We start from the raw sequence: 15268 nt of genomic DNA on the forward strand, positions 1-15268 counted from the left end.
ATTATCCATTTCCCAATTGAATTGTCCTGAGGCTGCGTGGCTCAAGAGTATTACATAACAGTGAACAGCAGGTGCCCTTTACTGGAATGTAATTCACATCATTGACCACACGGCTGCTTTCAACCATGTTTTACTGTGTATGTTGAAGACATAAAGATGACACCAGACACTTTAATGCACCTAGATGACATTAAAGCATACGCTGCCATTGGACTGATACACAGATGCAACAGTTGAGTCAAATCATCAATCTATTCCATGCTGTCTGATATCACGTTGTTGTATTACTTTTATATCACACGTTTGTGTTTTATATATTGTAGATACTGATGTACAAGTGTATGTTTGTGTTTGTGGAAAATTAGGCATGTTTACAACCCTGTTAGGTCAACAAACACCAACCGTTCTCCCTTTCTAAGTGTATTACCATGACAAAGCCAAAAAATAAAATCTGGTTTAGAGTGAGGACTCCTCACAGCACCAGAGTGTTCATATTCTCAAAAGCTCCTTATTCTTTTATTAAACTGTTTCTCTCATGCATGACACTCTTTCCGCTTTCTCTAGGGTAAAGTTAAATATAACTTGACCTTAACAAAAAGCTTTTCATATCCTCTGATGTTATCAAGTTTATAACTGAATACGTTTTTAAACCAAGACAAGAGAACTCCAACAATGGATGGTTGCGTATTACTTATTTTTGTCGTCTGTTAAAGTATACATGCTATCAAATAATATTCATAGTTCCAAACTTGCTACTGTTAAATGTGAGTGCACCTCAATCTAAGTCAAAGAAGAACATAAAATTCCAAATATTTGTTTCTCAACCAGCAGTCTTGCTGATAGAATATGCATCAATATAAAATCTTGTACATTATTTAAGGCTATTAATTATTTCCCATTGAACATGCCTGTAATGAAGCACTAGAAAAATGACATGCTAATCTGTGACTCGTTTCTGGCAGAGCCACACTGAGAAGGAAATGACATCCAATCGAGGGTTTGGGTGCTCTCGTTCATGCTTGTTAAACATGGATTGATTGCTTTGAGACTAATCAATGAAAAAGTGTTTTCTCAGTGGAGTGTTTTAATGCTTTTATCGATTAGATGCGGGGTGGACATTAGCTTGGGACTCGTTCATATATAATGCTGATTGTGCACTAAGAGGGAGCTCTGTAAAATGTTGGGGACAGGAAAAGTAGCTTGATAATTTTCAGTACTTCCCATGTCCATATAAAACTAATGATATTTGTTGGCCTGCAGTGGAGTGCATTTTGAATTTATGAGACTCCCTGATGTTTAGCTATACCTTTTTAAAGGGGACATATAGTGGTTTTCCACTACATGATTTTCCTTGCTCTTTTGACTTCGATATACATTAAACGTCAATTTGAACAATGGTGGTATGTGAAGGTTAGCCAATTATAACAGAGGTCATACTCATTTTCATATTATAGAAGTTTTAAAGGTTCAGGAACTAAAAGAGAGGGTGTAACATAAACCAATACATGCTACAAAAGTGCTACCCAATTTGACCCGACTTAAACATGATGCTTTAGTATATTAAAAATGACCATTTGTTGTGTCTCGTTGGGCTTGGTTTGGGTAGCAGAACTAATGCAAAGGTCAATTCTGGTAACTCTTGCATGAATACCTGCATTTAACCTCATGCATACAATCATGCACGCTAATCTCACAGGAATGTAATACATGGATTTCTATCACACTATGATTGTGTAACATCTTCCTTGATGAAAACACCCAACCATGCATTTCTCCCTCTCGTCACTGGTTTTGTGCCTTTTTATTTTCTCCTCATCTCCTCTGCTGTTTATTTATTTATTTGTTGGTTTTTGTTCTCTGTTTCCTGTTATAAGGATTTTATAAGGAAGATTAACACAGCTGGACAGACTCCACTGTATGATTACATGCAGCAGATGATGAATTACATAATGAATGAGTGTGCACTGAGATGCTTAAATGTTTGAAAAGAAATGATGGCGAGAGAAAGACAATGAGGTTTATAAATGATTTCCTTGGTGTTGATTTCACTGCCCCTGCTATTTCACTTTTTTCCCTTTGCCGTCCACCTGTTTTCCTTGTTTAGCATATTTTGAGTCGTCAGTACGTGGTTTTGGCTGGCTTTTTTCAATTGAAAATGTATAACTAATACGGTACTTTCCATAACCAATACTGATGTATAAAGAGAGCTGATGGCCAATGCAATATAAATTCACATTAATATGTACAATATGGTACAAATTGTAATTTTATTTCTTATTTTTATAAATAATTTATATTAGATTATTAATATTTAGTTATGCTTATTTTTAAATGTAGAGATACTTTCTGAAATGTCACAAACATAATTTAACAGAACATTTTCTCAATTTAACAAATATTTGAAAACAAATACATGCTTATCCTTTGACAAATCTGACTGTTGATTTTGGAACTGATGCACTTCGGTTAATTGACGAATCGGGCATGGATACTGGGTGACAGTCGTAACCTCCTGAGACCCAAGTGTGACTGCTGTGTGCCTTTTCAATTCCCATTTTTGATTTGTAAGTAGTAGCCCCTAAGACCAGAAGAACAGTTTTCCGATAAATGTATGTCCATATGTGTGGACAGTGGGACTAAATTGTGACATTTTAAATAATACCAAGCTATAGAAAGTCTGATCATATGGTTTATTATGTTTCCTATTCATGTTTTTTAGACATTGCTGACATAACATCAGAAATGAGCAATGATCATTTTAATTCAAAGTAATGGCCAGCATCATCCAATCACTGCAAACCATGTTAATGTAAAATTCTGCATGAAAAATTCTGAATCTATGTACTGATTACCATTGTCCCATGTCTGCCAAACATGTTGAGTGGTCCAAACATCATCTGCAGCCTGAAACTGAACTTTTGATTGAAAGCAAATTGAATTTTCCAGTTTTTGGATGAACCCATTGATTCTCAATGTAAAAATGCTCAGTGAATATAAGGTATTTTAAATGAAAATTAGTAAACAGTCTATGTACGTGGTCATTGTGTTTAACAGTATGCCATTTCACGATAAATCACTCACATTTTCAAAATTGCATATCGAATGAAACTGGAGACTCAAACAGGATTCAGTATAAAAACTAAATTAGATTTCTTACTAGATGTAGTTTTGTTGCCGTTTCGCTCAGACAAATGCCGCTGTGATCGACGCCATGTTGTTTAGTCACATGATTACATACGTCAAATGTTTAACCCTTTACTGACATTACAGAGTCTCTTGACTCTCTTTAAATAAATTAAATTATGCATTGTGTATAGCAAAGCCAAAATACAACATCCACACATGTGGATGCGGGGTTGCATGAGGTTAATATTGACTGAATCAGCCTGGATAATATATTGGTCTACTTATTGTTTGTACACATACATGTAGCCTATTCAGTATTATATTTTTTGTGTTCTTAAAACTTTTGCTCTCTTGTAACAACATGATACTTAAGGTTTAAAAAATAATTAATCCATTGCTGAAGACCTCTGAAGATTAATGGACCATTTCCCCCAAACCACTCATAGCAGCACACACATCAAAACAGTCTGTCCTGGTTTTTAATAAAATCCTGCTTTATTTTAACTGGAACACAGAAAGGGATTTAGGACATTCCCAAGAAATCAGTTTTGCCTTAATTGAGGACATAAACAACTTCACTCTCATGCTGTAAAACCTGGAGTGGAATATTTTATATTTACGTACAGCTTCATTATCTCTCAGTAGTTTTCACTGTATTTGCATTACACAATGCTTTGTCTTACATCCTCTGTTCTTTGTATCTTTACTCTCTTTGAACTCTGTCTGATGTTCTCTCTGATGAAGCCTTTAAAATGGTAACAACGTGACTCTGGAGGAGAGGGTCTCAGAGCCATTCATCAAATCGAGAGAGAGGGAGAGAGAGAGAGAGAGAGAGAGAGAAAGATTTTACTCTTAATGGAACAGTGGAGTTCTCTAAAGAGGACGAGGTCTCCACAATGAGGATTTTCAGCTGAAATAAATAGATTTTAAAGGGCAGATCTTAATGTTTGATTAGGTGAGTCAGACAGTGAGTGAATCTCAACATTGCGGGTGTGTGAGAGCTCTGGCTCAAAATCTCTCACTCTATACATCTTTCTTTATACAATAATTGTGCAAAGAAACATTAATTGCATCTCATCTAGAGAAAACACTGATGTATCATACTAGGCCGATAACTTGGCTGGTATAAGTACATTTTGAGAGTATTGATGAGTATTGAGTGTTATCAGTTGCTGATCTTCTGCCATTTCCAAAATCTACCAACAGCCTAGTCAATAGATTTTGTAAAATTTTTGTTTCAAATTTTGAGGAAATATTCTGTAAAATAAATGTTTGATTTAAGCAATTAAATGATATGTAAATAAAATATAAGAAATTTAGTGCTGTCAGTTGACCAAAATGTTTGACTGTGATTAATCGCATAATTTTCAAAGTTAATGGTGATTAATCACATATTTTGAAAGTTTATTAAATAAATGAATTTATAAAATTAATATAAATTAAAGTTTATTGTTAAAGTAAATACATATACTTTTCCTGTTCCTGTCAAAATGCATTTATTTCCTCATTAGGAAAGAAAGAAAACAAAATGTACCAAAAATGTTTTAATAACATTTTCCAAACAAAGCCTTCTACAGTATAAAGATAGAAATGCACTAAAAGTAAGTGGTAGGTTGATTAATTGAAAGAACTAGTCCCCATAGGCTGCATATTCATTGCAATGCGCATTAACATCTTGAGACCCGAGAATGACTGCTGTGTGCATTTTCCATTCCCCTTTGGATTTGTAACTAGTAGTACCTAATAACAAGCAAAAAAATTGTTTTTTCTAAAAATTGTTTTTCTAAAAATGAATGTCCACATATGTGGACAGCAAGACTACGTTGTGAAATTTTAAATAACATTAAGCTATAGAACATTTTTTAATCAAATTGTCTATTATGTTTCCAGAAGTGTTGGTTATTCATGTTTTTGAGACTTTACAGACATTACAGCTGATTTTATGTAAAGCTGAATAAATCATTCTTATTCAAAGTAATGTCCAGCATCATCCAATCACTGCCAACCATGTTAAAATAAAATTTAGCATTATAAAATTCTGAATCTATGTACTGATTATCATTGTCATCATTGTTTTTTTATCTGTAAAGCACTTTGGGTCAACTTCTGATGTTTTTAAATGTGCTTTGTAAATAAAGGTTGACTTGACTGTGTTGCACTGTCCTATTGATGATCTAATTCTTGGTAGCAATGAGTGTGCCTGCTAACAGGAAACCAATGCTGTTGTGCTGACTAAAGCTGTGCTATTTCTATTGCAGTCTATCATGGAGCAGTTCAACCCTTGCTTGAGGAACTTTGTTGCTATGGGGAAGACCTACGAGAAGGCTCTCTCTAGTGAGTACATCAGATGCTCCTCCATAATCACTCTAGCAGGCAAAGAGCCAGCTATTAAAGCTCTTGTTTCTTTGGGTTGCTTATTCAAGTAATTCACAAATAGAAAATACTTAAAATATTAATTCTTAAGTGCTGCTCCTTGACTTGACTGTTTTTGACATCTAAGAGGATTACAAACTCTTCGTTGCTTTAAAAGTTAAACATTTTGTTTAAATGTTTGTTGAATGTTTGTTAAGAATCAATGTTTTTGTTTGTGGGGCTAAAGACTTCCCATTCCTTTGTATCGACTATGCCATAGAATGTTACATGTCAAATCCATTTGCACCCTGAACCCCCCCAACCCCCCAATGCATGTTGCATCTCAAGAGCTGTCGGATACATGCAACCAATTACACTCGATGATGTATTACTAGTATATGTGTGGACCTGCATGTGTGTTTTGAGATGTTGACTAAGTTTTCTGTGCAAGGACAAGGAAGTAGGCGTTTTGGAGCAAAAATATGCACTGGGAGGAAGGGAGAGTAAAATGGAACAGAGGACGGCCATAAATAGGCCAGAGAGAGCTCTGGGAGCAGACACAGTCCCATGGAGGGTGAGAAAAGGGAACAGGAAAGATGTATATTCAGGACATTCATGGTGCGTCATTGCAAAGAGGACATGAATGGATGAAAAACTGCCATAGGTAAAGGTGCGAGTACAGGTATTCAGTTTTGTAACATTAAAACTCAACATTTAAAGGGATTGTTCACTCAAATTTTTTTTAAAACCTTTCTTTTTTCTGTAGAACACAAAGAGAGATGTTATGCAGAATGTTTGCTATAGTCACCACTCACTTTCACTGCATCTTTTTTTATACAATGAATGTGAATGGTGACTGTAGCAAACATTCTGCCTAACTTCTCCTTTTGAGTTCCACAAAACAATGTCATAAAAGAGGGTGAGTAAATGATGACAGAATTTAACTTTTTGGGTAAACTATTCCTTTAAATGTAATTTTCTGTATTGCCTCATTCTAATTATGCTTTTTCTGAGAATAATTATTTACTAAAATTAAATCACTAAATCACTTATCACTAAAAATTAAACGCATCCCGAAAAAACATATTTTCCTGACAAATGGACAGTCTTGGAATAGTTGCAATGCAATGTTTTTATATTAATTATAAAGTTAATATTTCTGCTGAATTGTTTGATTCAATGTATAATGTACACTTGGTTATTGTGTGCAATTCAGCACCATGGACAGATCAAAGGCTTCTGGACAAGTGCAGCATTCCTGTAGACTTTGATCACTGTGCCAAGTACTGTAATCATTTCACTCGCCATTTTAGACTTCATCTGGCATTTTATGAGGCATAAAATACAAAGATAAGACCAAAGCTCTGGAGGGTTGACAATGAGAATATGTGTATGTGTGTGAGATTGTGAAAGTCTGATGGATAAGATTAAAAATAGATGCAACCAGACTGGGATTTGCACTCCATCCTTGCAGATCATCTTGGCTGCTGCTCGGGTGGTACAAAGAATCCATCATGGGGATTTTCTGGAGTTGCAAATATGCCAGTTCTTACTGGCAGAAGAACGGAAACCCCTACACAGTACCCACTAATGACTAATGCAGATGGTGGCTACTGGGCATTTGCTAACTTTGGGTTGTATGTTAAATGCTGAAAGTATTGTTATATTAAATTATTGGTTAATTTGCAAAAAGGAACATGACCTGTACATTGTCAACAGTATCTTGAGAAAAAGGAGTTTGGAGGTCCATTGGGTGGTGTTTATTCCTTGGAGAAGTTGTCTTGGTTTATTCAGCTTTTGTGGAATAATGTTGATTACCACAAAAAATAATTTCCACTCACCCCTCGTATTATTTAAAAAAACATGTGGAAATCACAGTTACAATAGAGCATTTACAATGGAAGTGAATGGGGCCAGACTATAAAAATGAAAGGCCCTGATGTACTCACTGCAAAGTTCTTCTTGGTTCTTTGCTCATACCAAAAAGCATTTTGAAACCATTGAGCAACGGGATACTATTTGCGAACATTCAGACTCATTCAGCAACACGACAGGGGTAGGCGTTTAGAAGGGCTATGAAATATGAGGACACACAAGACTATATGTAAAACCTTAACTAATGTGACATTAAAATGTGTTATTAATGACTTCATGCCTCATTCTAAGAGTAGAATTCATATGAGATTGGTAAAATAAGCTGTTTTAACTCCATTCATTGATGATTTAAAGCAAAATATATATGCAGTAGATAATGTTTAATTTGTCTTATTTACATTCTGCACATCGCTAATGCAATAACATGCTTTACACTGCCATAATATGCACCGGTTACACTCTGTTATTGTAATTTATGATGATATTGATACTACTGCAAAGATGGGTAAAAGGGTGTTATTTGGCAAAATACAGACAAAAGAATGATGATAAGAGGCATCTCTCACTTTGGGCCGATGTGTAAATGGCTTTCTGCTGCAGACTGCACATCAGTGATTCAGCATATCAAACAACTGAGTAAATGGGCACTCAAGAGTATTTGAGTAGATTTGATTCCTTTTGTAGACTAATAAAAAAAAATGAAATTAAATGTTCTTGGAAAATGTCTCTATGCAAACAATCGTACAGATGTATGTAAGTTTGCACCAGCTGAATAATAACCCTGCACGCCGGTGTGTTCATGTTGACTGATCTTAACAGGTCACACCTACCGATGACATGGCTGAATGGTAGTATGATGTTGTTTAGCAGCCAGTATGAAGTTTTCCTTAAAGTTCACAAACCACCAAAACAAACTTAAAAACACCTTTGTTTTGACCAGATTTTGTTAAAAATTACATCACACCTATTTGTTCTTTGATGTTGTATGAAGTATACAGGGGCCTCAATAATCCATAACATTACACAATGTTTCAAAAGTATTGCCTCATGATGTAGACATTATACTTGTTAACATGGTTTTGGGATTACCTGCGTTACAGCATTTATTCGATTACAGGGTTTGCCGCCGTTATGTCGTCATGACAACTAAATTGTAATATTGGATGTAACCTTACACAGAAAAGAGGTTTTATCACAAAATTATGTTAACACATACAATGATTACATCTTGTGGCTATACTTTTGAAACAATCTGTATTTTAATATTTATGGACTGGCCCTATTCACTTCCTCTGAAAGTGCCGTACTGTAGATACAAGTTATCCAAGCTTTAGTAAATAAACGAGGGATGAGTTATAATAATTTTTTGTGGCAATCAACATTCTGATAGATTGACCGTAACTTATATTGAACCTGAAAAATTCATGCCTCCTTACCTTTTTCTTGGAAGTGTTGGAAATACCCTCATGAAGACATTTTTACTACTTATCAAGGAATGGAAAAAGGGTTGAGAGGTAAAAAAGGTAATTTATATTTAGCTAGAGAATATCACAGACTGACTTGAAATGTAATTATTGAGTCTAGATTGGGCTGTTCTGTGGGTTTAACCAGAGACTATTTTGCCCAAGACGGAGCACTGGTATTAAAATTAATGGGAGAAATTGGAACACAAAATATGGCCGCCAATCACTTTTCAGATACAGACATCACCTGTTAGTCAACTCGAGCATGTGCATTAGCTTGAACAGTCTGAAAAATAGCGTTTTTTTTTTAGCATGATCTGAGCTAAAGAAGCACAAATTATGATGGCTTTGTTGTCAGATTTTACTGCTGGTTTGAAATATGTTCTTTGATTGTAATGTTGAACAAAGAGATATCGGTCATTCCCCATTCAAGAAGATAGAAGCTGTACTTTTATGCCACCTAGTGTGCCGAGTGACTGGCCTGGAAAGGGAATTTGGTTTAACTTCGGATTTTCTCTTGTGGCTGATCCATGTATCTTGCATTTCCTTGGAGAGGGGTTGAGAGACTTCTCTGTCCTTTCTAATCTCCTTTCCTTTCTGCTCCCTCTCTCGTTCCTTTTACCACTCACCACTCAGCCTATCTTCCCCCCCTAACAGCTGGAGCACCAAAGCCCTCAGATTTCCCCCTCTAATCCCCCACAACTGGGCCACACCTTGTCCTGAGCCAGGGATTTGTGTGCACACTAACAAATAAGTCTATACATTCATACGTGACTGGATTGCCATTGGTGTAGCTTGTGGTACCCTTACCACATTCACCCAAACACTCCCTTTGCATTGGATTGGAATGGTCATGAAGAGTGTTGTTGTAGTATATCTATCCATTATAGTGTGTGTTTTATGATGCTAGTATAGACCTTAATCAACGCTACCGGTCAAAATGACTGGCACTTTCATTGCAAGTCAATGCCAAAATAAATAAAATGATGAATTTTGAGTAAATATTCTGGAATATAAATGTTTCATTTTAGCAATAAATTGATTTGTAAATATAATATAAAATGCTAAAAAAAATTCTCTAAAAAAGTTTTTTTGAAGTACCATGTGGGCTGGGTAAAAATATAGATTTATAATGAATCGTGATCTCTATTTGAACGATCTCAGTAGAAATTCTTAAATCCCAAGATCAATCTTTTATTCTCTGTGGCAACCATCTACAATGCGAGTAAATCAGTCGCATATGTGATAACATTTTGCGCTATGTGACAAAAATATCTGAAACGTTTAGATTTCACTCACCAGTGATTGAGTAGAATAGTGACAAAAAATATCAGCCCCAAGATTATTATGTGTTGAGGATAAAAGTTTGTTTTACCTAGTTCTGACTCAAAGACTCAATCCAAGCAATCCGTTTGTCATTAAATAATGTCTCTTAATATCCTTTTATTTTCAAATTCAGTTATTTATTAAAAAAAATAACAAAAATATAAATATTTAATTCTAATCACATATAGCACAGATGTGGCTATGCGTCAGACATTACTAAAACATGTTTGTGAGACACTTGCTGAATTTTCTCTATTCTTAAAGAGACAGTACCGTTTTAGTGTTTGTTCTACATATCAAAGTAAGTACTTGTTAATAGTACAAATTATGCACATAAACAAAATGTACAGTCTATGCAATATTATAAATGCAATTTAAAGACATCATATTTATTTATGGAATACATGATTTTTTTTTTTTTTTATATTTAAAAAAAGGTAAAATGTTACCCAAAAACTAATGCAATTTTTTTTTTTTTTATTCATTTTTTTGTAATGTATTATCTTTCAAACATAAGTAAAATAGACTTTATAGCTGAAATATACCAAATGAATTGGAATCAAATCGAATCAAGAACTTGTGAATCGTAACTGAATCTGGAAATCTGTATCAGTACCCATCCCTAGTATCGGTAGGATCTGTGCATTAGACCTGCAATGTAAATACAGAGTAAATGACCTGCCGCTGTCCATTATGCCCATTAATATTAATCAAACAACAATATTAACCAGAAAAAGAGAGAACCATTCACTGCTCTTGGCTGTGTAACTTTAGTAGCTTTTGATGCCCTCTACAATCAAGCATGAACACAAAGTTGAGTTAAGGCAAACAAACAAAAACAACTGTTTAGCTCATTTAAATTCTGTCAGCATCAAATCAATTTGAATGAATGATATCTACTATCAAGTAAATAATTTACTTAATTTTTATAACAGAACTCTTACTGTGAGGTTATTTTGAAGTCTATGACCGGTAGCCTGCAGAACTTGCCTAATTCTACTGTAGTTCATGCAAACCTTCACTAACCTCAGAACATTCTGGTTCTAAATACACTGTATTCTTAAGCTCTTTGTGCTTCTTGGCTCATTCCTGCCTTGCTAAACTGCCCTGATCCTCTGGCTCAAAGAGAGTCTAATTATGAACCAGCCCTTCTCTGCCATAGTGATGCATAAGAGGCAAATCTGCCCCTGTGTGGAACCTTACATATGGTTTCAATGCACTGATCTAAATCTGATGTGAATTTTAAAGGTATTGTTCACCCAAAAAAATACAACTGAGAGCTTTTTTTTTTTTTTTACTCTTTCTATTCATTGCTCACCAACCTCAAGCACCACCGCCATCCCCCAGTTCTCTTGCAGAGCCATCATAGAAAATATAGAGCTTAAAGCTTTCCCATCCACCACTCCTATTTTCATAGATATGGTAGCAATGGGTTATGGGAAGCTTCGACAGCCGTTAGAACGCTCCCATATCTTATGTCCCCAATGCTTCCATGTTTCCAGGTGTGACATTTGCAGCCAAAGGCTACTTCGACGCACTGGTGCGGATGGGAGAGCTGGCCAGCGAGAGTCACGGCTCTAAGGATCTTGGTGAGTTATAGACTGTAGCTGCAGTGCCCCCTGTGGTTGGGAAGGGAATTGCAAAAGAGAATGTCTTATCGGTTTAAGAATGAATGGCTATGGATGTTTGAGTGAATTGGATGGCATATCTAAGACTTTATCTTTGGACATAACACATGTACAAACGTGCACACTCCGCAGTTTCACTCATTGCTCATTGGTGATTTGGTTGCATTGTGTTCATTGTACCCTGTTGTCTTATTGACATGTCTTTCTGAAAATAAACATTGTACTGTTTGAATTAGGGTTGGGAATTTTTAGGCATGCTTCAGTTTGCTTTGATTTTGATTAAGAAGTAAAAATGCAATTTCAAAATTACTCTTGATTTTGACACATCTAGGGCTATCACGATTATGGCATTTTGCCAAACAATTAATTGTAGAACAAATAATTGCGATTATGATACTGAATTGTGTGTTTTAGGGCTTTCATGATTATTAGAATTCATTGTCATGCAAATTGTTACGCTTCTAAAGGTGTATTTGTGCTTCATACACCTTAAGTAATTTATTCACATTTAACTTGGAATCAAACTGTATAATAAAACAGGGATATATGATTTCCTTTAAGCCCATAAAAACTTATTAATGACATAAAGTATTTTTTTTTAAACATCCAATATTTCCAAATACTTAAAATTTGTCTCTTTTTGGTCAACTTTAGTCTTTTACATTTACACTTGTATTTGGAACCCAGCCAACGTGAATAACATTATATTATATTATGTTAAATAGTGCTGAACTTTATTAAAAAAATAAACAGTACTGACTGAACCATGAAAATGCATTGTACTTTTTTAAATGAAATAAATATATAAATATTAATATATATATGAACTTATATTATCATTTTAAAGTCAGCTGATGTTTAAATTGACACTGTTTCCTTAGTCCACAAGAGGACGCAATAAACACATAAACCATTCTGCACCATTACTTTATTGCATAGAAAAATCCTATTCTGGCTGTTAAAAAAAGAGCATTTCATTTTCAACTAATGTGCATAAAATAAATAAATAAAAAGATTTTGTCTGTCCATATTCTCAAAAGTAAAATGAGTGTGGAAAACGCTTCAATAGAGAGTTCACATGGTGTTACACTTGCACTGATTTCTACTACTCCAGACTCAAGCTTCATAATAACAGCAAAATACCACATTTGTATGTAGAGTATCAATATTCACAGATAGCAGAGGTATTCGGCTGAACTCAGTGGTGAATCGGCTCAGACGATGAGCCCAGGCAAGGGGCTGTTCAAACAGACAGAACACAACAGACTGGAGCCAAACGAGAGGATCTCGAGACTCACATTTCCAAGTTGAACATCTTTCCTGACAAAGCATTTAAACAACTCATTGCTTAATCTGAGAAACACTTATAATGGCACCTTTCCACTGCACGTTACGGTTCGACTCGCCTCAACTCTACTCACTTTACTTTTCGGAACTTGCATTTCCACTGCAGTTTAGTGTCCCTCAACGTGGGTGGGATTATAGGATGATCGTCATAGTTGCACCGCCTCTACTGCCGTGACATCATCATAAACATGACACAAACTGACCAAACCAATATCACGACCACTAGCTGTTAGCTACTAGCTCATTGTGCTGCATAAAACAGTTGTTGCATGGTGATTTTGCACAAGTGTAACAGTTAAATTGGCCCGTTTGTTTTAGAAGCAAGCTTCCAGTAGATGGTCAACTAAATAAAAGGAATCTTTCAAGCAGAGTATAGAGTTAACGTAATAAAATGTACCATCCTTCATCATGGCTGAGTCCAGGGCACTCTTCCTCCCATTGCTCACCGGTTTAGATAGCGTCCATTTGGTCGATCAACTTCCACTTTTCCTTGATGGTTCTGTAGTCACTTTTATGTTTTTTTTTTAACTTTTCCCTACACTGTTGGTAGGTCCGGTGGTAGCCGTGTGTGGCCAACAGCTGAGACATTTCCTGTGAGACTTTTTCATTTAGCTCATCGCTAACGAGTGGACCGTCTGCACCTCGTTTATTGACAATGGCGTGGTTTTGCGAACAGCCATTTCTTTTTCACAATTTGAAATTTGCGTGAACAAATCATACTGTTATCAGGTACCAGGTACTATCCACAGTGGAAAACCCCAAATAAGTGAGCACAGTCGAGTTGAGTCGAGTTGTACTGTGCAGTGGAAAAGCCCCATAAGAGAGCAAGATGCAATGTCCAAAGAACTCCACCAACTGTAAGGGGCTGTTCACACCGAACGCTTTTGCAACCATCTATTTGTTTTTCTATGTAAACAAGCGCTATATGACTTTGTTTAGCTTCGTTTTTGGTAGCTCAGAGTCTCTTGCAGGAGCGCTGTTTTTTAGATTATGTGTCTAAATAAAAAGAACTTTAAAAGCATACTGAGACACCAGCTTTCTGTTAAACTGTATTTGTTGCGCTGTGTCTAACTTTTTTTAGGGCAAGAATATGATCAATCTGAAGTCATTGTAGTACAGTGAGGATACATTTTTTTATTGAAATCAGATGTGGTTCTGATTTGTTTGTACATGTCTCTCGGCTGCATGAATATATTAATTTGCTTTCTCACACCACTAGCTTTAAATATTCTATTTAGCTGGCTAACGAATGCATAAATATGACCAGCTTGATATAAACTAATGAAAATAGATGGTAACAATTGTTACATTTAAACAATTCGGTAGGACTTGTGTGTATTTTTGTCACGTTGTTCTAACCGCTTGAGGTTAGCTTTAATGTTAGCGTCCTCTCAACCTTGTTGGCAAACATTCTGCTGAATCTAGTCAAAAATGTAATTACTTTATAAATGTATAACGTTTATAACGTGTACTGTAGTGTATTGTATACATACCTTTTCATTGTTGATGTTTAAAATCCGCATCTGAAGTGTTTCGCTCCATGCAGATTTTAGTCTCACATGACAAAACAAACACCACAAGGCATCAGTGAAGTGTACGTTTTTATTTAATCTCTAGAGGACTGTATAACGACAGCAGACCCTTCCCAGCCACTCCTGCACCGGCACAATGGGGGGAAACTATCGGTGTGGATTTTTGCCGATAATAATAGTTCCAGAAATCTGTTATTCGTGCCGATGAATCGGCAAAACCGATATATCGGTCAAACTCTGTATTATATTATATTATTTTATATTATATAATATAATATTGTATTATGTTATAGTATATAATATTATATTATATCATGCAACAGTAAAACATTTCTGAATTTGCATGTTAAGGCGTCTTTACACTGCCAAGTTAAAACAGATCACTCCCACCTTAAATTCTGTGTGAAGGCAGACAATACTGCTTAAACAAATGTCCCACTAAAATATGGCAGCTCTGACTCCCTATTTTTGCAAATGATTGTGCAACATGCCTATTAGAAATGTAAAATGCAAAATCATCTAATTCTTAATATGAGAACCAGAGGACATATCTGAAGTCTAATTACAAGCATATTTTCTTTCTCTCCTCATTGGTGTTCCTGTCATTTCCTGTTGATTA

The 15268-nt window shown here is 35.4% G+C and overlaps 1 protein-coding gene across 7 annotated transcripts in view; it reads left to right on the plus strand.

Annotated features, from left to right (window-relative positions):
* The window catches only part of baiap2b (BAR/IMD domain containing adaptor protein 2b), a 94199-nt gene that overhangs the window by 17993 nt on the left and 60938 nt on the right, over positions 1-15268 (plus strand). For all 7 annotated transcript variants that reach the window (XM_052103423.1, XM_052103424.1, XM_052103429.1 and 4 more), the window contains exons 2-3: positions 5385-5460; positions 11645-11731. In XM_052103423.1, the coding sequence (XP_051959383.1) occupies positions 5385-5460; positions 11645-11731 (163 nt within the window). The remainder of the gene's footprint in view (positions 1-5384; positions 5461-11644; positions 11732-15268) is intronic.

This window comes from Xyrauchen texanus, chromosome 33, assembly GCF_025860055.1.
Source record: "Xyrauchen texanus isolate HMW12.3.18 chromosome 33, RBS_HiC_50CHRs, whole genome shotgun sequence".
NCBI classification, from domain to species: Eukaryota; Metazoa; Chordata; class Actinopteri; order Cypriniformes; family Catostomidae; genus Xyrauchen; species Xyrauchen texanus.